The sequence below is a fragment of the Rhinatrema bivittatum genome, chromosome 15, assembly GCF_901001135.1.
Source record: "Rhinatrema bivittatum chromosome 15, aRhiBiv1.1, whole genome shotgun sequence".
Classification (NCBI taxonomy): domain Eukaryota; kingdom Metazoa; phylum Chordata; class Amphibia; order Gymnophiona; family Rhinatrematidae; genus Rhinatrema; species Rhinatrema bivittatum.
Genome location: NC_042629.1, coordinates 73,261,562 through 73,287,141, shown reverse-complemented (window position 1 = coordinate 73,287,141; position 25,580 = coordinate 73,261,562). Strand labels below are relative to the sequence as shown.

Here is a 25,580-nt window from a genome sequence, read left to right as displayed (position 1 = left end):
TTGTATAAGGTGGATCCCTATTTATTGGACTAACTTCATACGTTTCCTGTCTCGTTTTCAGGAGCTCACTCTCCTTTCCTGTGGTCCAAGGAGAAGTTCCGTTCTGTGTCTGGGGGGTGGAAGCTCAGTAAATCAGGCCAGGAACGAGCAGGTCACATCAAAAGATGACCTTGCCAAAATAAAAAAAAAGAGATCGTGCCTCATAGATCACATCAGAAGGATAGTGTGAAGTGTAGACAGTTGACGGCAGAGCAAATACTGCCCCCCGGGATTCTCGTGCATCAGCATTAATTATCATCAAGTGATCGCGCAGCCTTGCGCTCTCTCGACGGCTGAGTTCCTGCCACGGGCCACGGTTATTTGTGTTTAAATCATACATATTGATTTGGGTTTTTTTCTGGAAATGTGACTGTGGTTATATGTTAGCCTCCCAGAGCTGTGGGTGGAGCGGGCTCTGCATTTTCTGAATAAATATGTGGGTTAGATGTGTTTAGCGTGATAAGAAGGTGACAGAGGGTCGGTGGGATTAAGATCCAATAGTCAGTTAGAAAAAGTCAAGTTCCTGTTATGTCCTTTTATATAACTTTTGCAGCGTTTGATCATTTTAACTTCAAATGTCTCGTGCTTCTGGATTGTGTGAGTTCCCCCTTTTAATTTCCTCCTCATAAGGTTATTCGAAGACGAAATATTAAATTGATCTCCTGGCCACGTGATGGACCATTTAGGCTCTGTGGTATATTTTTTTTGAAAAGGTGGTACCCACAGTTCACCCTCTGGTCCAGGGTAATGCCTGAAACAGTTGCTGTCTGGTTCCACCCCAGAGCTGGCTGCGTACTCCGTGGCTGTACCTGTAAAACACATTAAGCTGGTGCTTGGATCAATACCTCTGTAAGATGCCAAATGATTACAGCCAGATCTGATTAATGCACAAGTAGTTTATCTACACGCCTTTACACGTGATATCTGATCACTAATCTTCAAATCTGTCAGTAGGAGAGTCTGATTTCTTACAAGTTTTTATAATTCAGACAGAAGTGTAACTTCAGAAAAGTGTCAGCTACACATGAATGCTTCTCTTCTTCCTGTCGTTAAAATAATCCGCTTTTCTTTTTTAACAACCTGTGTCTTTCCCCCCCCCCCCCTTCTCTTTCCAGCTCTGTGATGTGAGGCGGAGGTAGGGAAGGGGAGCCTTGGATTTTACCCTTGCTGGCTCGCCGTCCGAGCGCCACTCGCCCCGGAGTGACCGGCCGTCTAGTACAGGTGACGAAGACCCGGCGACGGACATGCCAGCCTGCCTGCACTGAGAAATTTCAAAGAGGAGGCCGCCTCCCAGGCAGCTCTCAGCTTCACTATTTTTAATTCATCTCAGAAGACACTTAGAAAAAAAAAAATCATTTATTTCCACCGGAAATGAATTTTGATACTTCTCTTAGTTGTTATTTTTAAAGGTGCTCGTTCCTTTTTTTTTTTTAATACAATTTTAACAAACTGTAAAATATGCGTGAGCATTGATAAAGAGGCACCGGATGGACTTTAAAATGTCTTCATCATCTCCCACACTGCTCCGGGACTCTAAAATGCCTGCAGAGCCAACAGCCCTTCGCTTCCTGTCGGTAAACGTGATTCACGTAGGTAAGTACAGCACATTTTTCTCCCTTTACTCATGTCTGCCGAGCATGGTGGTGTTTGTTTTTTAAGTCTGTGTTAGGAGTGTTTCATACATGTGGAGCACCTGTTGCTGTCGCGTGTCCATCCGTACACAGGTAACAGCCCCTCTCTGTGGATGGATTTAGCTGAAATTTGATAGGCGGCCTCTTCTTGAGGTGGGTGTGTTCTTGCCAGATTTTAGCCAAATCGCTGCATGGACAGAGCCTGTAATCCATGTCGTGAGGGAGCAAGGCCATCAGAGGAACGAGTGGACACTACCACTTAGCCAGCTTGTCAGTTCATCTGCAAACAAGAAGGCTGAAAAAGGCGCGTAAACTCTGTAAGCGTGGACTCCTCTGAGCTGTTCTTTTGCATGCGTGCCCTCATATGACCCTATCCCAGAGCTGTCCAGTGACCCCATTCCAGAAGGTGTGACTTCATCTGAGTCCTGGTTTAGGCACTTTCTCCTTACTAGGTTTGCCAACTATTTCCAGATTTACAGGACAGGTCGATCCACTCCTTGTTGTACCCCATTTTCTTTTAGTTCTGATTCCCCCTAGGGAAAGCAAAGCTACAAGTTCCTGCATATAGAGGGGTAAAATCAGGACAGGATCAGCCTGTCCTGAAAATCTGACGCTACTTGGCAACCCTACCTCCCGCCCTTCCCTACCCCCACCCCCCCCCTTTCATGGGCGCTGATGTGAAATGGATGAAGCAGGGACCACACATAGCAGAAGGCCCTGGGATGTAGTTGGAAAGCAGGACTGGACAAAGAATCTCCCTCTGTAAATTGGATCACTCTCTGCTCTCTCGTGATGCTTTGGTATTTGAAGACACGTTTCAGCCTTGCTGACCTAGAAAATCAAGGGCCTTGAAATGCTCCCAGAAAAAAGGACAAGTATATAAGGCACCGCAATACCCCCTGAAACCCAGAAAATCACCTAATTCCCCATCTCTGCGGAAAGGTGATTTGTAAATTGTAGAATTAAATTCAACTAAAACTGAAGCAGGATAAGCCTGACTGCATCTTCAGGCCCTGGTATGCGTCGATTTGTGGCGGACACGCCCGGCGAGGTACAACAGACCAAAAAAATACCAAATGTTTAAAAGTAGTAGCACTAAAGGGGTGAGGCCCGCAGATGCAGCAGCGCAGGGTGAAACTGTCGTCGTGTCGTGAGAGCGAGACATGAAACTGTCGTCGTGCCATGAGAGCGAGAAGTGAAACTGTCGTCGTGCCATGAGAGCGAGAAGTGAAACTGTCGTCGTGTCATGAGAGCGAGAAGTGAAACTGACGTCGTGTCATGAGAGCGAGAAGCTTGCTTACTCTGACCACAGCAGAAAAGCGGAGCCAGGAGTGGAGGTACAGAAACCCCACAGTTAGCTGAAAATTATTATTATTACACTAAAGTGGAGTTTGACTCGGGTGCTAGATGACCGGCCCTGTGCCCGCATGCACCCTTATTGCTGCTCTGAACCGAGCACATCAAACAAAATAGATCCTGTGGAAGCACAGAAGTCATGCCGAAGACTTGATGAGTGACTGGGGTAACCTGTCCCGTTTCCTGTGTGTGATCCCCTGGCAGCGCAGGTTCTGCGTTCGTTGGTAACTGCGCAGGTGCTCTTCTTCCGTCGTTTCCCTTGTACCGTTGGGTGTTTTTTAAAATGGCTTTATCTCAGGAGGGACATCTTCTGCCCTGCTCTGATCCAATACTCATGAAAAGTCATCTCCCCCCATATAAAAAAAAAAAAGAGCTAAAATATCTCGCTCGTTTTGTGGGAGCTCACTTTTTTCAGAACGATTGCTAAAACTCAACACAAATGACTCCTCCCTAGACGCAGTGAAAGAGTCTGCTTAATATTGGGGGTGCGCAAGCACCCACTGCACCCACAGAGCGGGCACATTTGGGATGCTGGGGTTTTGCGATAGCTCCAGGCCATGGAAGACTGAAGCTGCCGACCCCTCAAGGTCCTCGTTGGGAGTTGGGAGCAAGGGGCCAGTGATCCTGTAGGCCAGAAGCACGAAAGGGGTTTATGGGGAAAATGCTGAGTAGGCAGGTGAGAGATGAGAATAAAGATGGCTCTGTTTTACGTTCATTTGCAAAATCATTTTTACTTTCTATGAAAGCTTCATAGGATGCTAGAGGAGAAACGTCAGAGCAGCTACTTTGAAAGCAACAGAAGCTGCATCTGCAAACCTGGTGAGCCAGGAAGAAGTTTACAAATTGAGTTAATTAATTGGGGCACCTTCAGGAAGTGTCTGCAGCTTTGATGGCTTGGTTTAGTTTTGTCTCTCAATTAGTTTATTTAGGCTAACCACAATTTACAAACAGTTGTTAAGCATTCACTTTCCAGCAGAGATGTTTACATGCCCATCACTAACACTGAAACTGGAAAGAAGAAAGTGAAACAGATCAAAAGTTTTCCTGGTTGAGAAATCAGTTCTGAGAGTAGGGTGGGTCTGACAGCACAGGACGTAGCTGAGAGTGGGCCCTCCGGGGGGGGGGGGGGAATAGCGTCTGCCGCAAGGAACAAGTTCAGGACTCGGCAGCCCTACTGGTGCATCTGTCACTCAGTGCATGTATTTTATTTTAGCTAAGCCCAGATTTCTGCTCTGCTAAGAGAAGGTTCTATGTCAAAATGGCCCCTGTTTTTTACATGAACCTTAAATCTGATGCAGAAGTCATTGCACATGCAAGTCACCTGCCACTCTGCACTCTCTCTCTCGCCGCCTACCCCCCTCTTGGTTTTGTAAGTGAAATGTGCTTATAAATAGCAATTCGATTCATAGCAAGGATCACGCTGGGACATTTTCAAGACGTTTGCCTAAGTGAAGTGTTCCTCCAACAAAGAATCTTACTGTAATATTTCAGGAACATGATCAGCGCTTCCATAGCCTTGTTTTCAAGAGGATTGTTTAATTTTTATTTATAAAATAAGGATTTTGTGGTTAGAGTTTACCGGAATTCTTGTCGCAGGCTGAGTTTTCGCAGAGTTTAGCGGATCCCATAGCAAGCAGGCAGCATCACCGTGGTCTTATTCTCCAGTCTCTTACGCTTTTTATTTATTTACAAATATACCGTACACAATAAAATATATCTATGCATATCTCCCAGGGCTGCCTATATCCCCAGGCCTTGCACCTGAGGGGGCCCCGTGGTGGTCACCCCTGCACAGCGGCGTGAGGGAGCCGAGCAGGACCACCCCACACACACACACACACACCCCTTTCCCCTACACCAGTTCTTTCCCAAATGTGGCAGAAGCCGCTGGGACCCTCCATGGGATGGCGGCGTCCAGGTTTGTCAGCGCAGGGCGCATTTCATTTCCGCACCGGCTCCAGCCAGAGAGGCGGCTCCGGTATCGATTAGAGACCAAGCTTTAGCAGACCGATGGGTGGCTAGTGCAGTGGTCAGAGAAAGAGGTCCCTGAAGTGGCCCCCCCGCGGCTCAGGAGACTTGTGGGCGCTGCGGAGATGGCGCATGCAAGCCCAGGGGGGTGAGGGGAGCGCTGAGCTCCTCTGCACTGCAGCTTTTCCCAGGCGTAAGTGGCGTTGAGAGATTGTCCCAGAGGAGAGCTCCTTCCAGCCCATGGGGCCAGTGAGTGTTTAACACAGGGTTGCCCAGGCATTTTGTCTGGGGGGGGAAACATAAATATACAAGGGAAGGCGGGGACTGAGAAAAGGGAAAGGAACCTTAATCCCAGGAGGATGTGGAAGTTTATGAGAAATTTTGGTTTCTAATAAAGAGATGCAGAGAGCCAAGTCCCCTATAGGATGCTGAGGGTTAAGGAAGTGAGAAATGCCTCATAAACAAGGACTTGCAGAGTACAGCGAAGGACTGCAAGCGACGCTGGGGTTAAGCGTCTTTCTGGAAGATAAATTAGCAGAGCGTCCTTTGACAAAGTAGTGTGGTTGTGGTGTTAGTGCAGCTGAATGTGTGGAAATCAAAGTCAACACAAAATATAAGCTGATCCCTTTGTACAAGACTAATTTACTACACTTCATGACTGGCTTTCAGAACAAAATAAGCAAAGGCTGATGCTTGATGAATGTACAAGCGAATCACAGATTACATTGTAATGGTAGTGTGAAGGGGAGGGGGTGATAGTTTGCAGAGTGATAAGAAGGTGACAGAGAGACAGCAGAACTATATCTGGTAATGAGTGAGAGAGCCTATGTCTCTCTTAAGCCTACCTGTCCAGAATGAAGAATCAGACAGTGGAATGAATGCTAACAGAAATTAGAAAGACAAATACAATTGGAAATCATAATAATGCGAGATTTCAGTTTCCCCGGTATTGCTTAGGTAAATGTATCATTGAGGCATGCTAGGGAGGTTAAGTTTGTAGATGCTATAAATGATTGCATCATGGAGCAGCTGGTACTGAAACCAATGAGAGGAGGAGCTATTTAGATACACAGGACCTGATGAAAGAAGCTGGGTTTAAAAAAGGTTTGGATAAGTTCTTGGAGGAGAAGTCCATTAATGGCTATTAATCAAGTTTACTTAGGGAATAGCCACTGCTATTAATTGCATCAGTAGCATGGGATCTTCTTAGTGTTTGGATAATTGCCAGGTTCTTGTGGCCTGGATTGGCCACTGTTGGAAACAGGATGCTGGGCTTGATGGACCCTTGGTCTGACCCAGCGTGGCAATTTCTTATGTTCTTAAGTAAAGTGAAGCTGCTTAGTAATAATGATCAAAATGCATTCAAATATGACATAATCCTTGGAGGGAGGACATTAAATAAAACTACTGCAGAAGCATTTAACATTAAAAAGGCAGACTATGATAAAATGAGGAAATTAGAAAAAAAACCTAAAAGGAGTGATTATAAAGGTTAAAAATTTGCATGAGGCATAGACATTGTTTAAAAATATTGGAAGCTCAGATAAAATGTATTCTGCACATAAAAAAAGGTTGAAGGTGAGCTGAACAAGGTCACTAAAGCCAAAAGGACATCTTTTAAAAAGGAAATCAGATCCAAATGAGGAAAATGTGGAGGAGCATGAATGCTGGCAAGTTAGATGTAAAACATTAATAAGGCAGCCGGCTATGGAGGCAAAAACTAATAATTATACCTTTTTCAAATACATTTGAAGCCAGAAACTCGTAAGGAAATCAGTTTGACCATTAGATAACCAAGGAGTAAAAGGGGCACTCAGGGAGGACAAGGCCATAACATAAAAACCAAATGAATTCTTTGCTTGTCTTTATCGCGGAGGATGTAGAGGAGAAGCCCACACCAGAAACATTCTTTGATGGTGACTCAGAGGAGCTAAAGCAAATCACTGTGAAAATGGAAGATATAATAGAGCAGGACCAGATGGTATTCACTCCAGAGTTCCGAAATAACTCAAATATGAAACTGCAGACTTTTACTAGTAATCTCTCTAAGATAGCCTTAAAAATAGCCATGGTATCTGAAGACCGGAGAGTAGCCAATGTGATGCCAATTTATTAAAAAGGGCTCCTTGGGGTTTTCTGGATTATACATCAATGAACTTTATAATGGTATAAGTTATTCTTAAAAACAAAATTATAGACCAAATGGATAGCCATGGCCTAATGGGGAAGAGCCAGCATAGATTTAGCAAAGGGAAGTCTTGCTTTACAAATCTGTTCTTTTTTTTTTTTTTTAAGGCATTAATAAACATATGGATAAGAGTGAACCGGTTGATATGGTGTAACTGGATTTTGTGAAGGCGTCTGACAAAGTCCTTCATGACAGACTCCTCAGGAAATTAAAAAGTCATGGGGTAGGAGGTGATGTCCTATCATGGTTAAAAGATTGGAAACAGAGAGGACTGAATGGTCAGTTTTCTCAATGGAGACAGGTGAATAGTGGATTGCCCCAGGGATCTGTTCTGGGACCAGTTCTGGGTAATACGTTCGTAAATTATCTGGAAAAGGTGATCAAATTGCAGATGAATCAAAATTATTCAAAATTGTTAAAACATAAGTGGATTGTGAGACTGGGAAACTGAGCATAAATGGCAAATGTTGTTTGATGCAGACCAAGTGAAAAACGATGCACCTAGGGAAAAAGAGTCCTAAATATAGGCATTTCCACGGTTGGAGAGAGGATACTGGCCTTGATGGGTCTTTGGTCTGCCTCTTATGTTTGTTTGGATCATTTCAGCTCTGCATGTCTTGTGTCCTTGGGCAGTTCTGAATTTCCCTGATCATAAAAGCATTGATGAGGTAGTTCTGACTCTGGAAAATGTTTCCTCCATGGAGATTTTGCCTTTGCTGTTCTTTGTGATGCGTGAATTCTTGCCTTTAACTCCTGGCCTGTTTTTACCAGAGTAGCATCCCTTTACATATTTTCTGCATTGAATAATATATACACCGAATTAGAGGAGGCGCACGGATAGTGTCCTCTTATGTTGAACGTCTTTCCCATAAAATGTGCTGCCCTAGCTTGAAGTCTGCTGACTTGTGCCAGTTTCTTCTTTATGGTTTCTGAAGTTTGCATCAACCTAGCCTTTGCTTCAGATCAGGTGCTTGCCGGAAAACTAGCACTGGGAGCAGCAGGGACCGTTTCTTTCAGTGGTTCATCCACAAGGAACGGTGGCTGTCCTTTGAAAATTTAAAAGTTTGCATCCACAAAAAAAAAAAGTATATTACACGCAAGAGGTAATGGGTTGCATGCACGTGAGATCAGAAGTATGCCTAGGGTTATTTACTCTTTCATTCATTCCTCTGCAAGGTCTCTCTCTCTTCTCGTCTGGTATTTTCCTGCTCTTACTTGTATGAAAACCTCAATATTTCTGTCCTACTGTAGATAACGATTGCATTCTCCTTGGGCCTTTCCAAAGCTCTTAAGTGCGTCCCGGCACCATGGTGCGTCTTTGCGTTGCGCACAGAACGTTCCTAATTCCTCTGCTGAGACCCCATGTGCGCAGATTGATGAGACAGCTGCCAGGGTCTCTCGCTACTTCCATTATTTACTGGGTTGGGATGATTCTCCAAGATCAACTCAAGAGTCCATCAAGCGAGGAGAGCTCTGGTGCATGACGTGAAGTCGGTCTTGTCTGTAGAGTTTCTCCTGGGAGTTACTAACCTCCCCATGCTCTCTCCTGCAGGGAACGGGGCGAAGACACGCAGACTCACTTTTGAGGCTTGTGACGGTTTCCATGGATTGGTAACAGATTAACTCGGAGGTTCATGTAGCAGAGTTTTGACTCTGGGCACAATAAAACAATCCTTGACCGTAATTTTATAGAAGGATTTTTTTTACACCCACGACGATGACTTCAGTTCTGCAAAATTCACAGGTCATGTGGCTTGCCAGGCATCCGGAGGTATTAAGCCGATGGTATCTTTTTTCTCATGCTTCAGGAATGAAAAAATAAGATACAGGGTTTTCTCAGAGATAGGAGGAACTGAAGAAGGTGTGTGGGGAGGATAATTATTTCTGTCCTACAGAGATTTTCTGCTGCACGTGATTTTTTTTTTTTTTTTTGTTCTTGTCCAGATTTGACAGAAGAAATGCTTTTAATTGTGTGCATAAACATGCACTGGCCCTGAGGCTTGCAGCGAAAAATGCAGATCCTGTTGGTAGGCCCGGTACTCATAAGAGCCCAGCGGGGCAGTATCGTCTCTCTGAAGGCCCCAAGGATGGCAGCAGTTTTCTGTTCTAAAGCAAATAGTCTATAAAAGAGTCACCACGACGCAAAAGTATTCGACACCCGCCTGCTGCGTTCCCCTCTTAGGGGGTCCAGATTTGAGTCCAAGTGTAGAGTCCACCAAATGGATTCCCGGACTCTCGCCACTTGCCGACTCGGGTCCTGTAAGTTAGTGGGGGTAGGAAACAGACAAAAGAGGGAATGAGAGAAGGATAAAGTACCCTGGGCTGTGCAGAAACACGCCCTGGAGAGGGAAGGCTCATTTTTATCACAGGGAATTAAGTAAATTACAAGGTGTCGAAACCTATGAGGTAAAACCAGGTGAGAGCCATAGGAGGCTGCCTCAGGCACTAAAACTGCAAGATAGGACCCTGCTTTGGATCAGAGCCACCCTATAGTCCCAAAATAAATATGTATTATGGGCTTAAATGTCCCGTCCTGTCCCCCGCCTCTGCAGGGCAGTGGGAGATCTGGTTCAGATTCCTGCCTCGGGGCTGCTGGTTCTGACTTTTGCTCTCGGGGCCTGGAAGGGTTGAACCAAGCTCTTTTCCACATGAACAAAATAAATACCTCTGTGAAGTGCCACATTTAAGAATTGAGCAGACATCCTCTTGGGCTTTTCAGAGAAGTTTCTACATGCATTATTTTTATTTTTATTTTTCTTTTTGAGAATATTTTTTTCCCCCTTTTAGACATCACAGAAAATTAAATCCTTGGACCAAAGATGTGCCATTTCAGCATTGCACAATGCAGTCAGACCTGCAGACCTTTTGCTTCTTACTTCCTCAAACTGAAATCTAACCTTAGGTGGCTGTCATCAAAACAGTTGTGAAAGTAATTCCTGAGAGAGCTGCAGCCTGCCTTCGGCCTCAGAAGGGCGATGCACTGTCTGGTTTGTGTATGGTGAGAAGAGGAGGGAGAAAAAAAAGGGAGGGGTTACATGATGGATCTCTGATGACAGCAGGGTGTGAAAGAGCAAGGAGAGATACCTGCTGGGAATTAGGAAAAGCGCAGTGCGGAGTCTGTCACTGTCCTTCTGCTCTGCAGCACTGGGACGAGCCTTTGTCTCTTGGGGGACCAACGAACATTGTTGTCAACTGTCAGTAAATTTACTGACAGTCAGTAGAGCAAACAAAAAATAATTTCCTGTCAGAAAATGTATCCTGAGCCACTGGGCCTGTGTCTCTGATTCTGTAGGCTCAGTGAACAAAAGAACAATATCAGCAGAGTAAGTCCAGCTGTGCACAAAATGGAAACAGTAAAACGTATGTCCATAAAAATGTTGGATTGTCAGTAAAAAACCTAGCAGACTGTCAGTAAAAAAATAAAATAAATAAATTTCCTGAGTAGGCAACCCTGCTGACGAGGCTCTACCCGCCCCGCAGAAAAGAAGTTATCGCCTGCAGACTTGCTTTGTCTGTGCTAGACTGGGGGTGCCAAGGTCATGATAAAACATGCAGACTCTTGTCCTAGCTGTGCCCTGTGCCTCTGGAGAGATCTGCAAGGCTGGTGTTGGGAAAACAGTTTTCCATTGTTTTTCCTTTCACTGCAGAGTGATTAGAAACTGGTAAAAATCAGATCTCTATCTGCCGACAGAAACTGCAGGGAAATAAAACGGCGTTTGCGCTTGAATTTTGTTTTCTGTTTTGCAGGGGGGAGGATCCAGCAATGTCTTCCTTCTCTTTTGGGCTTGCAGCTCAGTCAGAGATAGGATTGGGATCTGGTACCAGTAGGCTTCGTTTGTTATTATCCAGGGATTCCCCTTCTGCCACCTACATCCCTAGTCTGGCCCTTGCAGTGAAGATCCTGGGCTGAGGGCTCGTTCTGGTACCCTGCAGTCATGAACTTCTAATCTGGCCACTAGGTGTCACTGTTGCGCAATGACCCCTTCCCCTCTGGGGCTGTGAGCACAGCGCCCTCAGCCTCAGTCCTGGGTCTGCCTTTTTTTTGTATTCTTTTGCTTTATTTAATTTATTTTTTTAAAATACTTTTTAAAGTAAAAAGACGCAGAGTTTGACTTTTTTCTTCTCTGTCCTGGAAATAATGACGGTTTTACTGATTTAGAGGACGGGACTGCTCTGTGCTGTTGTAACCGACACCTGCAGTGGTCCCCCTCGTAATCACCAGCTCGGAAGATGTATGGCGTCGGCCTTCTGCAATTTATTATCCGGCGGTAAAATCCGACCAGAGGGAAAGGGCCGCAGATTAATCAAAGGGGAGAGCGTGAGCTTTTATCTCTTGTTTACAGCAGGCGGAAATGTCTGGGGCCGGGGGTGGCGACGTGAACCGCAGCGGGAAGACGAATGCCCACCGAGCTCTGTAGATTAAAGACCGGGCGTTACGCGAGGTGGAAACCTGCCTGCCGTTCTGTGCCACCAGGAAAACAATGTCCGGCAGGTGGGAGGCCAACGATGACGACACAGAGAAGTCTCTTGTATGTTTCATTGGAGGAGCCGATGCTGGAGGTGATCCTGAGGGGAGGTAGCCGGATCTGACCCTTGGGGAAAATCCCTGCCGCTCGCCGAGTGCCTGAACGTAGCCACCTAATGACGCAAACGTTTCCTGGCCGTTCCAGATCTGGATGGTCTGGGGATCAGATGTGGCGGGAGGGGATGAAAGTCAATCGGCTAGCGCTAATTTTCTATGCCGGCAGGCTAATGTAGCTGGCTACCACTAAAATCTGGCTGACTTGGCTGTGGCTGAAGATTAGGGCAAACGTAGCCAGCTCTATGGCCTCTCAGCGGCTCTTTAAAAGCCCAGCCGTGTTACTCCTAAAAGGATGGAGAGGGAAGCCTGAGCTCGGTGGACAGATACCGGTGGTGTCCAGGGTCATCCATCCACACAGCATCCAGTGCACGTTTGAATGTTTTACTGCGGGAACATGCAAGCAGCCACCTCAGGGGTGGAAAGTCTGTCTGCTGTCTTCCAAAGCAGAAGAAAAGCAAAAGCTGTGTTGTTACCTCCCTGTAGTTGGATAAACGGAGGCAAAAGTCCCAGTGAGGATTTAAATTCCAGCCTCTGGCCTGCTCCCCTCATCGAAGCATTTGATTCTCTCGTTTTTTGACGAAAAGTCGCTCGGTAGCTGCGGCACCACTGGCAAAGCTCCCGGCTCAGCGATGCAGCGCAGAATCAGTTTCCGCGCTTTTCCTGCCCTCGGGTGTGTGTTGGGGGTGGAGAGGGGGCAGGGAATAGACACAGCTCCTCGGCCTCCCTGTCCGTCCCTGTGCTTTATTTCCATCCCGGGAGGGAACTGAGCGTGGCAGATAAGTGAGTGCCAGAGGGGGAAGGCACGAGAGGGAAAGATGTAGAGCGCAGGTTGGAAGGAGACGGAGGGACAGAGAGCGAGAGAAGAGCCAGGGCTTCCAGCGAGTTCACTTTATCTGCCTGGCAGCCCATGCGAGGCCTTTCTAAAGAGAGAGGAAATATTTTGGATTTCTGTGCATTTGCGTGGGAGGGGAGCATTACAAATTAAATATTCATTATCCACAATAATGCCTTCATGTCCCCAGCCCTTTCCACTTCTGATGCCGGTCGCACATTCCTGGCAGAGGAGGGCGAGGCGGTGCGGGGGCTCCAGACGCGACAGTGGCGGGTCCCACGGCAGCGCAATTCACTCCAGCCCTGCACTAAGGAAGATGCGCTTGGTATCTCAGCTGGGGCCTCCAGCCCAGTGACCGGCCGGCTACGTGCACGGTAAAAATCTGCCCCCTCCCCCGCCCGGGAAGCGCAGGGGAGCCGGAATGGCAGAGTCTGCGCAGGTCAGGACTGCACGACACCACGGCGGGAAGAGCGGCGCCCCGCAGCGTAGCAGGTTCCTCTGTGCTTCAGGAGACCTGGGAGGTCAGTCAGCATCTTCCCTCAGCCACCGACTCTCCCGTGTGCTAGCAGGGGAGTCGCTCTATGTCCTGTGATCCCCAGGGGAGCTCCGGCACAGAATCCCTCCGTGAGGGCCGCATGCACATTTCTGACCTATTGAAAGGTGACTTGCCTTGGAGGTTAGATGAGGGGTGCTGGGCATCACAAATCAGGATTATTACTATTACGTTGCAGGGACTCTCCTAGAGAAGCATAGTACGCCCAACACGACATTTGTCTTGTGTGCACTAGCGAAAGGAGAGAGGATATATCATTGTAAAGGTTTATTGAAGTTACAGGATAACAAGCTTTGTAACTGGAATCCCACCCAATAACTTGCAGGGTGATGAGCTCTATGGGTGATATCTCACTGGTGAGCTGTGTGGGTGATATCTCACCCAATAAGTTACCAGGTGGTGAGCTATGTGGGTGATATCTCATAGAAACATAGAAATGACGGCAGAAGAAGACCAAACGGCCCATCCAGTCTGCCCAGCAAGCTTCCCTCATTTTTTCTCTCATACTTATCTGTTTCTCTTAGCTCTTGGTTCTATTTCCCTTCCACCCCCGCCATTAATGTAGAGAGCAGTGATGGAGCTGCATCCAAGTGAAATATCTAGCTTGATTAGTTAGAGGTAGTAGAGGTAGTAACCGCCGCAATAAGCAAGCTACACCCATGCTTATTTGTTTTTACCCAGATTATGTTATACAGCCCTTATTGGTTGTTTATCTTCTCCCCTGCCGTTGAAGCAGGGAGCTATGCTGGATATGCGTGAGGTATCAGTTTTTTTCTTCTCCCCTGCCGTTGAAGCAGAGAGCTATGCTGGATATGCATCGAAAGTGAAGTATCAGGCACATTTGGTTTGGGGTAGTAACCGCCGTAACAAGCCAGCTACTCCCCGCTTTGTGAGTGTGAATACTTTTTTCTTCTCCCCTGCTGTTGAAGTTATGCTGGATATGCGTGAAGTATCAGTTTTTCTTTTCCCCTGCCGTTGAAGCAGAGAGCTATGCTGGATATGCATCGAAAGTGAAGTATCAGGCACATTTGGTTTGGGGTAGTAGTAACCGCCGTAACAAGCCGTAACAAGCCAGCTACTCCCCGCTTATCTCACCCAATAAGTTACCAGGTGGTGAGCTATGTAGGTGATATCTCACCCAATACATTACTGGGTGGTGAGCTGTGTAGGTGATATCTCACCTAATACATTACTGGGTGGTGAGCTGTGTAGGTGATATCTCACCTAATACATTACTGGGTGGTGAGCTGTGTGGGTGATATCTCATCCAATAAGTTACTGGGTGATGAGCTGTGTAGGTGATATCTCACTCAATAACTTGCAGGGTGATGAGCTCTATGGATGATATCCTACCAAATAAGTTACTGGGTGATGAGCTCTGTAGGTGATATCTCATCCAATAATTTGTAGGGTGATGAACGCCATGGATGATATCTCACCCAATAATTTACTGGGTGATGAACTGTGTAGGTGATATCTCACCCAATAAATTGCAAGGTGGTATGGCACCATATATATTACACAGTGGTGAGCTGCCTAGGTGGTAGTTCGGCCTGTAAATTACAGGTTGATAAGCTGTGTAGTTGGTATCTCACTCTGTAGCAAGCTGTGGTACCTCATTGATGTACTGTGATTCCAGTGTTTTTAAGTAACTAAAATATTAACAGAACAGAGTTTTTAAAACATTTAGCTCTCCCGGAATTCTGCTCATAGAAAATCTTTCACAGTATCTCGTTGAATATCAGATTTGATGTGTGTTGGTACTTGTGTTTACGTGAGGATGTGGGTGTGTGTGTGTGTAGCTGGATTTTGAGGCCTTTTACTGGGTCAGTGTTTGAATAATTCCACAGCGTAGCAGCACCTGAGCTTCTGAGGCCCTGTTTGTCCCTTCATCCGATGCAGAGTTGTGTGTGCGTTGCGTGTCTGTTGGAGGGGGGGTCAAAGGGCGATTACCCTCTGATAACATCAAACGTCTGCTGCAATTGCTGAAAGCTGGGTGGAGAGCTTGGAAAATGAACTGGGATGTCTTGGTGCTGGCAGATTTGCTGCAGTTGGGAACAGAAAGCAAAGATTTTCTAGACTGACAGACTGGGATGGGTGACTTGTGAGACCCAGTGCTCTGCACCAGTCTGGTTCCTGCCTGGGTTTAAAATCCACCGAGAATAAGGAGTTGCCCCTTCTCACAGACAGCATGGTGAGAGTCTGCTAAGATTGGGAAACTTGGCTGTGCAAAAAAACAAAACCAAAAGTGACTGATAGCCCGTTAGGGATCAGCTTGGTGAGAGAAACCACTCTGATGCTGGAGCTTTGCTTACTGACAGGTGTTGGGCATCAGGCAGGTGTCCACACGAATGGACCAAGTGGTCCTTTTTTTTTTTTTTTTAATTGGCCACCATGTACTAGGGATGTGGAGGGAAAATGTTTTCTTTTCATTAATTTTATTTGTTTTTGCATAATTTTGTATTCATTTTATTGTTTCATTTGCTTTTTCTATTTTTATTCATTTTAGAAAATAGTGTGCACTATTTGCAAATACTGCATGCTGTTTGTGACTAACGCACACTATTTTCCTAAATGAAAGAGGGTGTGTTACTGTGTGCATTTGTTTGGTTTAAAATGAACCAAAATGAAAATGCTCACTTCAGCTCTGATTACATAAGTACACAAGGGTCAGCCTGAGGGACCATCAAGCCCAGCATCCTCTTTCCAACAGTGGCCAATCCAAGTCACAAGTACCTGGCAGGATCCCAAGAGGTAGAGAGATTCCAAGCTGCTTATCCCAGGAATAAGGAGTGGCTTTCTCTATCTGTTTAATAACAGTTTATGGACTTCTCCCAAACCCTTTTTAAACCCAGCTATGCTAGCTGCCTTTATCACATCCTCCGACAATGAATTCCGAAACTTAACCCATTATGTCCCAGTGTTCTATGTAGAGCACAACTTCTTAAAAAATTTGGGACATAATGGGTTGATTGTGCACTGAGTGAAAAATAATTTTCTCCAATTTGTTTTAAATGTGCTACTTACTAATTTCTTGGAATGTCTCCTAGTTTTTTGTATTTTTTTGAAAGAGTAAATAACTGATTCACATTTACCTATTCTATTCAATTCAATTCCTGATTTGATGTCATATCCTTCCTCAGCTGCCTTCTCTTCAAGCTGAGCAGCCCCAATCCTCTTTAACCTTTCCTCATATGGCAGCCGTTCCTTCCTCGTTATCATTTTGCCCTTCTCTGTACCTTTTCCAGTTCAGCTATTTTTTTTTAAGATGCGGTGACCACAATTGCACTGTACTCCAGGTATGGCCTCACCATGGAGCGATACGGAGGCATTATGACATCCTCAGTTTTATTCTCCATTCTTTTCCTAATAATTCCTAATATTCTGTTTGCTTTTTTGACCACTGCTGCACACTTATCCAAGGATTTCAAAGTATTGTCCACCTTGATGTCCAGATCCTTTTCCTAGGTGGTGACTCCTAATATAGAACACACCGTCATGTAATGTGGGTTACTTTTCCCCATGTGCATCACCTTGCACTTGTCCACATTAAATTTCTTCTGCCATTTGGATGTCCTGTCTCTCAGTCTTGCAAGGTCCTCCTGCAATTTTTCACAATCCGCTTATGATTTCACAACTCAGAATAATTTTGTATCATCTGCAAATTTGATCACCTCACTCGTTATTCCCTTTTCCAGATCATTTATAAATATATTAAAAAGCACTGCTCCCAGTACAGATCCCTGAGGCACTCCACTGTTTTCCCTTCTCCACTGAGAAAATTGACCATTTAATCCTCCTCTCTGTTTCCTGTCTTCTAACCAGTTTGTAATCCACGAAAGGACATCGCCTCCTATCCCGTGACTTTTCCTCTCATGAGGAACTTTGTCAAACACCTTCTGAAAATCCAAATACACTACATCTACCGGTTCACCTATATCTACATGTTTATTAACTCCTTCAAAAAAATGAAGCAGATTTGTAAGGCAAGACTTCCCTTGGGTAAATCCATGTTGTGCCCCATTAAACCATGCCTTTCTATATGCTCTGTGGTTTTGATCTTTAGAATAGTTTCCATGATTTTTCCAGGCACTGAAGTCAAACTCACCGGTCTATAGTTTTTCCTTTTAAAAATCAGCAGCAAATTGGCCACCCTCCAGTCTTCAGGTGCACCAGATGATTTTAATGATAGGTTACAAATTACTAGTAATGGATCTGCCATTTCCTTTGACTACCATTTGTTTATTTAAAAATACTTATATGCTACCCTACTGGATAGGGTGCAGTTCCAAACACACAGCAATTGAATTAACTTCCAGACATGCTCCATTACACACGTAAAAATGAAAATATAAAGCAAGTTTTAAACCAAATGCACTTCCCTATCATCTACCGTGTAAAAGAAATGAAGGCACAACCACTGTACGATAGAAATGGAAAACAGTGGTGGAGGGATGGACGAGAGAAAGTGAAGCACTTGATTTAAGAACTTGTGTAATAAGAGAAATCTATAATGATATCTAATTAAAACCATTAATGGTTCAAATATGTAATAAGCCATCAATATCAAGCAGTTGTGAGTAATGTAAGCTGCCACATGCAGAGTAACTAAAGTATGGGAAACAATTCGGAAAAGGGGTCCCGTCATGACCCTCTTCATGTTTCAGGGAAACAAACGCAGAGGGGCAAAGGTTTTCTGTGTATTGAGAATTGGGAATTCCAGAGGAGGTCAAAGCCCAATGGAGCGGCTTCGGCATGCGGAACCCAGAAAGTCTGCAGTAATTCCAGTGATTTGAATTTAAAAAATGTATATCCAGTGCAGAAAAGCCAAATAATTGCACCTCTAAACTCTCACTCTGCAACTCCACAGATATTAATTGGCTGCACTTCATATTCACGGACCTTCATTCCGAGTTCTGACTTTAATTTCTCCTGGGAACTGATTAATGAAAGCAGGAACAAAAATGACTTGTTAATTTTCCAGGTAGATATCTTTTTTTTTTTTGTTTTGTTCTTGTAATAAATTCCCAAAAGAAATAGAATAAAAACCGAAAATGAAGTTTCCTATGCATATTTTTGTTTATTTTCTGTGTGGCTTGTTATATTATTTACAGCAGCCATTTATAGCGGAATGGTTATATTCATTTCTTGGAGTGTTTTAGATTCCGTCATTCCGTGTTCAGTCCAGTATTTCACTCCCACACGGTGCTGTTTCTTAGGAAGAGTATAAATGCATTGCTCTGCTGACACAGTGCTCCCCTTCCCTGGCTCGGTTAGGGGGGGTGCAGAGTTTGGGATATTAAAATTTCACAGCAGGTTCCCCGTGGCAGCCTGCACCATGCACACGAGTGCCCAGAAGAAGCTGCCACTAGAGGGCGATAATGCACTTTGTTTGGGACGCTCCTGCAAGCCCCCTTCTCTCCATCACGCTCACCCCCCCCCCCCCCAGGCGCAACCTTGCAGAACTGAACTGTGCAGATGGCAAGAAGCAGAGAGCACATGGAGCGAGAGACACTTTGTTTTCTTATGAAATATATATCTATTTATTTAATACGGGCAAACTGAAAAGCAGAGAATACTGTGTGGATTGAAATCTCTCTCCGCCCTAACCTGGCCTACTCTGCGTGCCTAAGGTGAACAGATAGCTCCAGGTCATAAAATACAAGCTGAACCCTGACCACCAGCACCTGCACACGCACTGCATCTCGGGATTTATAGCTCCAATTTCTTTAAGGTCAGCTGGATTGCAGTTCAACAAGAGGCAAGGAAGTAAAACCAGGACTCGCCATTTGCTCTAGAGTTGGGGGATGAAAGGACCGGAATTCAGAAAAACAAAAGGATCAAAAGCAAAATTCAAAGCCGGAGACCTCTAGTAAGGTTGGAGACGTACAGCGCGCGTTTAAACTGAAGAATGAGTTGCAGCACGAGCGGAGACTGCGGTGTTGCTGGGTTTGGCTTTGCCCCGCCAGGCCTCATTCTTTGCATCGCACGTCCTCTGCCGTTTTCTGAGCGTTAACGACAGCCCGAACGCCGCAGCACCCTCCCGCCGCGGCTCGCCGGAGCTGCCTGTGTCGCTGTGCTTTGCTCGACCACTAGGTGTCTCTGCAAGTATCAGCTGTGCTTCTGCTCCCCTTCGGGCTCTCTCCTTCCCCGGCCCACGTCCCAGGCAAGAAACCAGAGGCCCCTCCCACTTGTTGGCGCCTTTCCGTCTGCCCACTTTCTTTCTTCACAAATAAGGACATTATACGGAAATAATTAAAAAAAAAACATTGGGGAAATTATTCCCCCTTTTTTTTTTTTTTTTTGGAGGGCATGCTTCCCCGTGTTAGCCTTCTGCTGCCGTCGCCGTGCGGGATTTAAGCAGCTCTTCCTAGCTGACGGTAACGAGGAATTCATGGTGAGACGCACATGCAAGAGAGCTCAGGAGGGCCTGCCTGTGAACCTAACCAGAGAGTGACAGGATAGATCTGCTGCCACAGCTAGGGTCGCCGCCTCACCCCAGGTCAACCGAACAGGCGGATCTAGTCCGGGGTTTGCCCCATCGTTGTGTGCATGGAGTTCTAGTACCAATTTTCTGAGGAACATCAGTGGCTCAGTCTAAACTGCAACTCTATTCATGCAATGAGGAAAAACCATATCTGGATTGGTCGATTTGGTTGACCTGGGAATTTTAAGAACACAAGTTGCCTTACTGGGTCAGACCGAGGGTCCATCAACCCCAGCATCCTGTTTCCAACCAGTAGCTGCCAAATACCCAAAGAGTAAATAAATCCCATATTATTAATGCTAATAATAAAAACACTGGCTATTCCCTAACTCGATTTGATTAATACCAGTTAATGGACTTCTCCTTCAAGAACTTATCCAAACCTTTTATAAAACCCAGCTATGCTAACTTCCCTAACCACATCCTCCGGCAGTGAATTCCAGAGCTTAATTGTGCATTGCATGAAAGAATTTTCTCCGATTAGTTTTAAATGTGCCACACGCTAACTTCATGGAGTGATTCCTAGTCTTCCTATTATCCGAAAGAGTAAATAACCAATTCACATCTACCCGTTCTAGACCTCTCATGATTTTAAAGACCTCTATCATATCCCCCCTCAGGTAACTTTTTGTCTCTCTTTAAATTGCTGTATTATAATTATGTGAGCCCTGTTAACACCTGCAGTGTAACTCTCTGTAGATTGTATTTCCTTTTGAGTTCGAAAGGCATTTTTGAACTCTGCTAGGAGGCAGATGTGCATGAGAATCAGTTCCATAGTCAGCAATGCTGTTAGGTGATTAAACATCATTCAGCACTGACCACCCTACTGTTTAATGGCATCAGATCCAGAAGGGAACACATCTCATGCTGATCCATTTTCAAGGCTGCAACAACAGCAGTCTGACCAATAAGCCCAGCAGACAACATCCCTCCCTGTGTTCCCCAGTGACCCCTCTCCGAGGCCTCCAAAACCCCATCAGCAGAGGATCTCCTGAAAATCGTCAGTCACCTTTCTAAAATAATACTTCTTGCTGTGGGATTGGTAGCAGCTTCGGGCGCCTTCCCAAGGAAAAGGTGACACCCCGGAGCGAACGCTAGCTAGGAGGGAATGAATGCAGTGCATGCGCACCCTCTCCTGCTCAAGACGGGAATGAGGATTTTGGTTTGACGCTTTGCGGGCTGAGGGTACGTTTCATTGGGCCAGTCCCAGAATTATCTGCTCTCAGGCCGGCCCCAGTGGCTCGGTGGGCATCACTAGGAGGAGGGTGGTGCCTGCTCGAGCGCCCGCAGTAGGTGTGCTGGGATCCAGAGCCCGTAATTGTAGGGTCCTGGTAAGCCGGGCGGGGGATATGAGACGGGGAGACCATCCCCCTTATGGCACCCAGAACTGCGACAGGGTTCTAGGAGAATGATCCAGAGCCACAGGCGTGCATGAAGTTTCCAACGCCTGTGGATAATCGTTAGCCATGTGCAAAGGTTAAATCCTGTTTCCCCCTGGACTGATACAGCTCCCTGAACTCCATGTGCAGGACTGGCCCCCCTTATTGGTGAAAATCCAAAAAATCCCAGTGAGAAAAGACTATTAATTGTTTAATGGTCCTTAAAAAACCGGAAAGAAAATAAACCCTCCTTGCTAAGTTTTTCTAGAGGAAAACAGAGTGCAGACTGTGCCAGCCAGTAAAGCAGTCTGCTGGAAATTAACGCACTTACATCATCGCCATAATGAATAATAAATGTCCCTGCAAACCAGCCCCCCCCCCCCCCCCAGTATGTTCATAGTCTGCAGAGCCCTAACTTGATGTATTTTGTTAATTTAAACGTAGGCAGGTTTTTTTGGGGCTTGGAATTGCTATCTGGGCACGATTTGGAGTGATCTTTGAAGTTCCAGCTGCTCTGGATTTCAGGATATCCACAACGAATATGCACGAGATACGATTGGATAACACTTGGGGCCCAGTGTAGGCAAATTCCTCTTTTGCGTATTGATTGTGGATGGACAGGCGAAGGGGAAGGAAGGGTGGGGGGTCACAGGGACAAGGGGGGGGGTCACAGGGACAAGGGGGGGGGTCACAGGGACAAGTTTCTGGAGCCCTGAGCTAAGGGCAAGGGAAGGAGATGATGGGGAGGGGGGCGGAGCAGGAACTCATTAGGCGGGGGGGGGGGGGGGGGGGGGGGAGGGGGGGCAGCTGGATAAACAGGAGGGGCTATAAGAGACCCTGCTCTGCATTGCTAAGCCTGGGCAGCCAGGATTGCATCTGCTCTTATTAAACTTGGGGAGCTGTGGGAGGGTTTTGTTTTTAAATTCTTTCTTATTGTGCTCAAAATTGCAACACACTTTGTGTATAAATATAAAAAAAAAATATATATTTTTTTATGGCTTCACCGTGAAAGGTCACCAATATTTATTTTTTTTTAGAAATCTTCTTCATTATATTCCGGGAGAATTGTGCTATTTTATGAAAAAAAAAAGAGAGGAGGAGAGTAAACCTAACCTAGGGAGACGGGAGCGCGGCGGCTGATGGATTGCTCTCTACGGGGGAAGCCATTATTTTTGTTCTGTTTATTTGGATGCTCCTCTCACCTCGCCGCAGATTTAACCTTTCCAAGGCGGCCCTGCCTCTGCCTTCCTCCTCATTCCTCACCTCGCTCTGCAGCAGTTTTCCCCCGCGCTCGGGACACGTTCCTCCGCTCATCTTACCTTAGGTTGGGTCTCACGGAGCCCATGGGTGCCTCTCCGATCCTGGTCCGTCTTGCCGGCGCCGAGGGCTTCCGCTGATCGCCAGGCCCGGATCTGCTCGCGGGTAACCCCTGGCAGAGGAGAGAGTCAGCAGGCCTCCCCCGCCCCAGCACGAGGAAGGGCAGCAGGTGCCCACCCACCCCTGCCTGACGGGGGCGCCGTGCGTTCTGCGAGCTGCAGCGGCGCCGGTTTCAAAATGGTCCTTGAGAAGCAGGGAACTCCCGAATCCCGCGATGGGCTGTGAATGCCTTGAGCCTGGCAGCGCTCGGGCCTTCCTTGGGCTCCTGCTCAGCCGAGTGTCCGCACGTAAGGCCCCGTGCGGTGAGCAGCGAGCTTCATACCCCCCCCCCCCCCCCCCGACGGCTGACAGGGTATTAAGGAGAGCTCCCGTGAGTGAGGCAGCGCTCGGGCCTTCCTTGGGCTCCTGCTCAGCCGAGTGTCCGCACGTAAGGCCCCGTGCGGTGAGCAGCGAGCTTCATACCCCCCGGCGGCTGACAGGGTATTAAGGAGAACTCCCGTGAGCGAGGCAAGGCCTGACGTAAAAAGCTCCAAGCCGGTTCCCCTTGCACCCTGAGTTTATAATATCCGGGCTCGGGCAGGAACTCAGTGTCCATGTGATTTTAGGAAGCTAAGATCCAATCTGCCTCTGCTCAAATGCCTTCTGACCTGGAAGACAAAATAATAGACCTCGGATAATTTAGAGCAGAGCTCGTTTTGAAAGCAGAAGTACCTACCCCTACCCCTTTTTTAGCCATTCCCTATATTTATTCACGTTATTTTGACGAGTTATTGTTGTCTATGTAATATTTATTTATGTTCTTATGTTCAGAAACTCTGTTTATTGTAACGCCTTAACCGCGACAGTTTTGTTCTATGGAAACCGACCTGATTTGATACTTGTATTGAGAAGGTCGGTATATAAAAATCCTAAATAAATAAATAAATAAATAAATAAAGTAGATTATGAGAAGCTCTGTACCAACTTTGCTGTGGGGGGAAAAAATGTTTAAACGAATAAAGCCTAATAAATCTGTTTTGTTTTTTTATTAGATAATAATTTGCTGCTGTATTAGTCAAAGAAAGGCGAATTTTATCAAATAAAATTGCCTAACTAAATTAAGTAATTTGTGACCCCCTGAGGCCAGCCCTAGGTTTCTGACAGTCTTCCGGTTGCTTTCGAGGTATCTGCAGCGTTGGGATTTCAAACAGCAGCGAGGACTACAGATCGTGGAGATCATGGGAATGCGAGCTCAGGGCACAGCCAGAAAGTGCTTGGGTTCTTTTCTGTGCCCCCTGGGCAGCAGGGAGGCGCTGGGTTGGATATTGCCCCACCTGACATCGTTCGCTAATGGGGTAACCTGCCCAGTGCAGCAGATACTGGCATAATGGGCTTGCTGGGCAGACTGGGTGGATCACTGGATCCTTTTCTGCCATGATCTGATTGATTTCTATGTTTCTGTGTAGCGGCTTGAGGTCACTGCCCTTGCCAGCCTATGGTTCTAGGCTTCCTAATGGGAAGGATGATAGCGGGGCGATGTTACTCAGACCAAGGGAGGATCCTCAGTCACGGCTCTCGTTTCTCTCCTGACTGCTGCCTGCCTTCCTTGTATCGGTGGCTCCTCAGGCTCCTTGTGCCCGTGTAAACTCATTTTGATTGCTTGGTGTAATCCCCAGTTGCACTGGATCTTAACTACATGTAATGTAGACTCGCGGTCGATCGCTCTTAGATTGAGTGCTCATCTGGTGAAATCTGCAGCTTACAGGGGGAGAAAGTTAGAGTCTGCCTGTGGGACTGGAATGGGTACTTTGCTTGGCCTACTTGACAGATCAATCAACCTTATTTCCAAAATGTTTTTAGAGTAATTGTATTAGCAAATTAGTGCTATATAAATTGAAGATGCCTTATTACAGGGTTGTCACAGGTAGTAAGCAAGGTCAACCCTCTCTTTATGATGATGATAATTTGCATTTTTAGGCCACTTTCCAAGAAGATGCTCATGGCGGCTTACATCATTGTTAGAATTCAGGTGATTTCTGTTTCATTTGTGAAACATGGCCCAGCGTGCCATCAGATGAAGATCTCTATTTGATCTATCAATAAATAAACCACCAGGATTGTTGCAGGCTACCTTTAGCCAATCAGATGTGACTGATGTCAGTCAGTAGCTTTCACACCAGTCAGTGATACCACAAAGGCTCTCTGACAGCTGTGGTCCACCCATCCAAAGCACCTCGAAGCAGCTGTTTCAGGAGTCAATATAAAATTTTCATAAATGAAAAAGATTTTTGGATGTACCTTGCACCATAGGATTGATTCATCTTCTATGTGAGTCAGTGTCCCCTGTACCCCAGTATAAGCCTTGCAATTCCCTATAGCCTAAGCCTGGTGCACCCATGGTGACATCTGTATTTGGAGGTGGGTGTTGTATGGAGAGAGAGACATCTGCATTTGTCAACAAACTGATATTATTACCTTATCAAATCTGTATGCACTGGAAGGCTCTAGGGTACAGTTGTTAGGCTTTGTTTGTAGAAGTCCCTCAAACTCTCACCCATTGGCCCTTGCAGCCTGTCACAGCTTCTTGCCAGAATCCAGGGGCTGCCCCGAGCCCCCCCCCCTGTATAAACTGCCCCCACAGGCAGCTCTAATGGGAGTTGTGGGTCTGCTATCTGGCAGCTACTGTATTGTGCCCAGCTCAGCACGATTAACCTGACATCCTTGGATCATGGCCGACCCTCCTGCTGACCTTCCTAATCTACTTTGCGCGGTACATGTGGTAAAAAGTGATTTGAAATCAGTAAAATGATTGACTAGGACCCATGCAGTGGAAGGTGGTGACAGAAAGGCAATCCAAAGAATCTCCTGTAATATAACATAATATAGTATAATATAAAGTGTCATACAGCGGATTGCTCTTATAAGAACACCCTTAATATAAAAAAATGTTCCACGCATCAGAGGAATGTGCATAAGAGAAATGTTATGTCCGTGTGCTCCCTCGCGCTCCCTTTTCTAACCAGCGTGATTTCTGTCACATCTGAGATGACACGTTTTCCCGTAATTAGAGAAACATAAGTAACCCACTTGCTCGGATGTGGGGAGGGTGATGTTTTTGGTGTTTGGGAGAGGGTTGAGAAGAACAAAAGAATCCACATTTCAGCGACCAGATAAGAAGCAGAATAATAAAGAAAGGGAGGGAGGAATGC

The 25,580-nt window shown here is 46.1% G+C and overlaps 1 protein-coding gene across 7 annotated transcripts in view; it reads left to right on the top strand.

Moving 5' to 3' along the window:
- PLCH2 (phospholipase C eta 2) overlaps positions 1-25,580 on the top strand; it is a 340,028-nt gene that overhangs the window by 35,447 nt on the left and 279,001 nt on the right. For all 7 annotated transcript variants that reach the window (XM_029579065.1, XM_029579069.1, XM_029579064.1 and 4 more), the window contains one exon: positions 1,155-1,632. In XM_029579065.1, coding sequence (XP_029434925.1) covers positions 1,527-1,632 — 106 coding nt within the window. In that variant the 5' untranslated portion in view covers positions 1,155-1,526. The remainder of the gene's footprint in view (positions 1-1,154; positions 1,633-25,580) is intronic.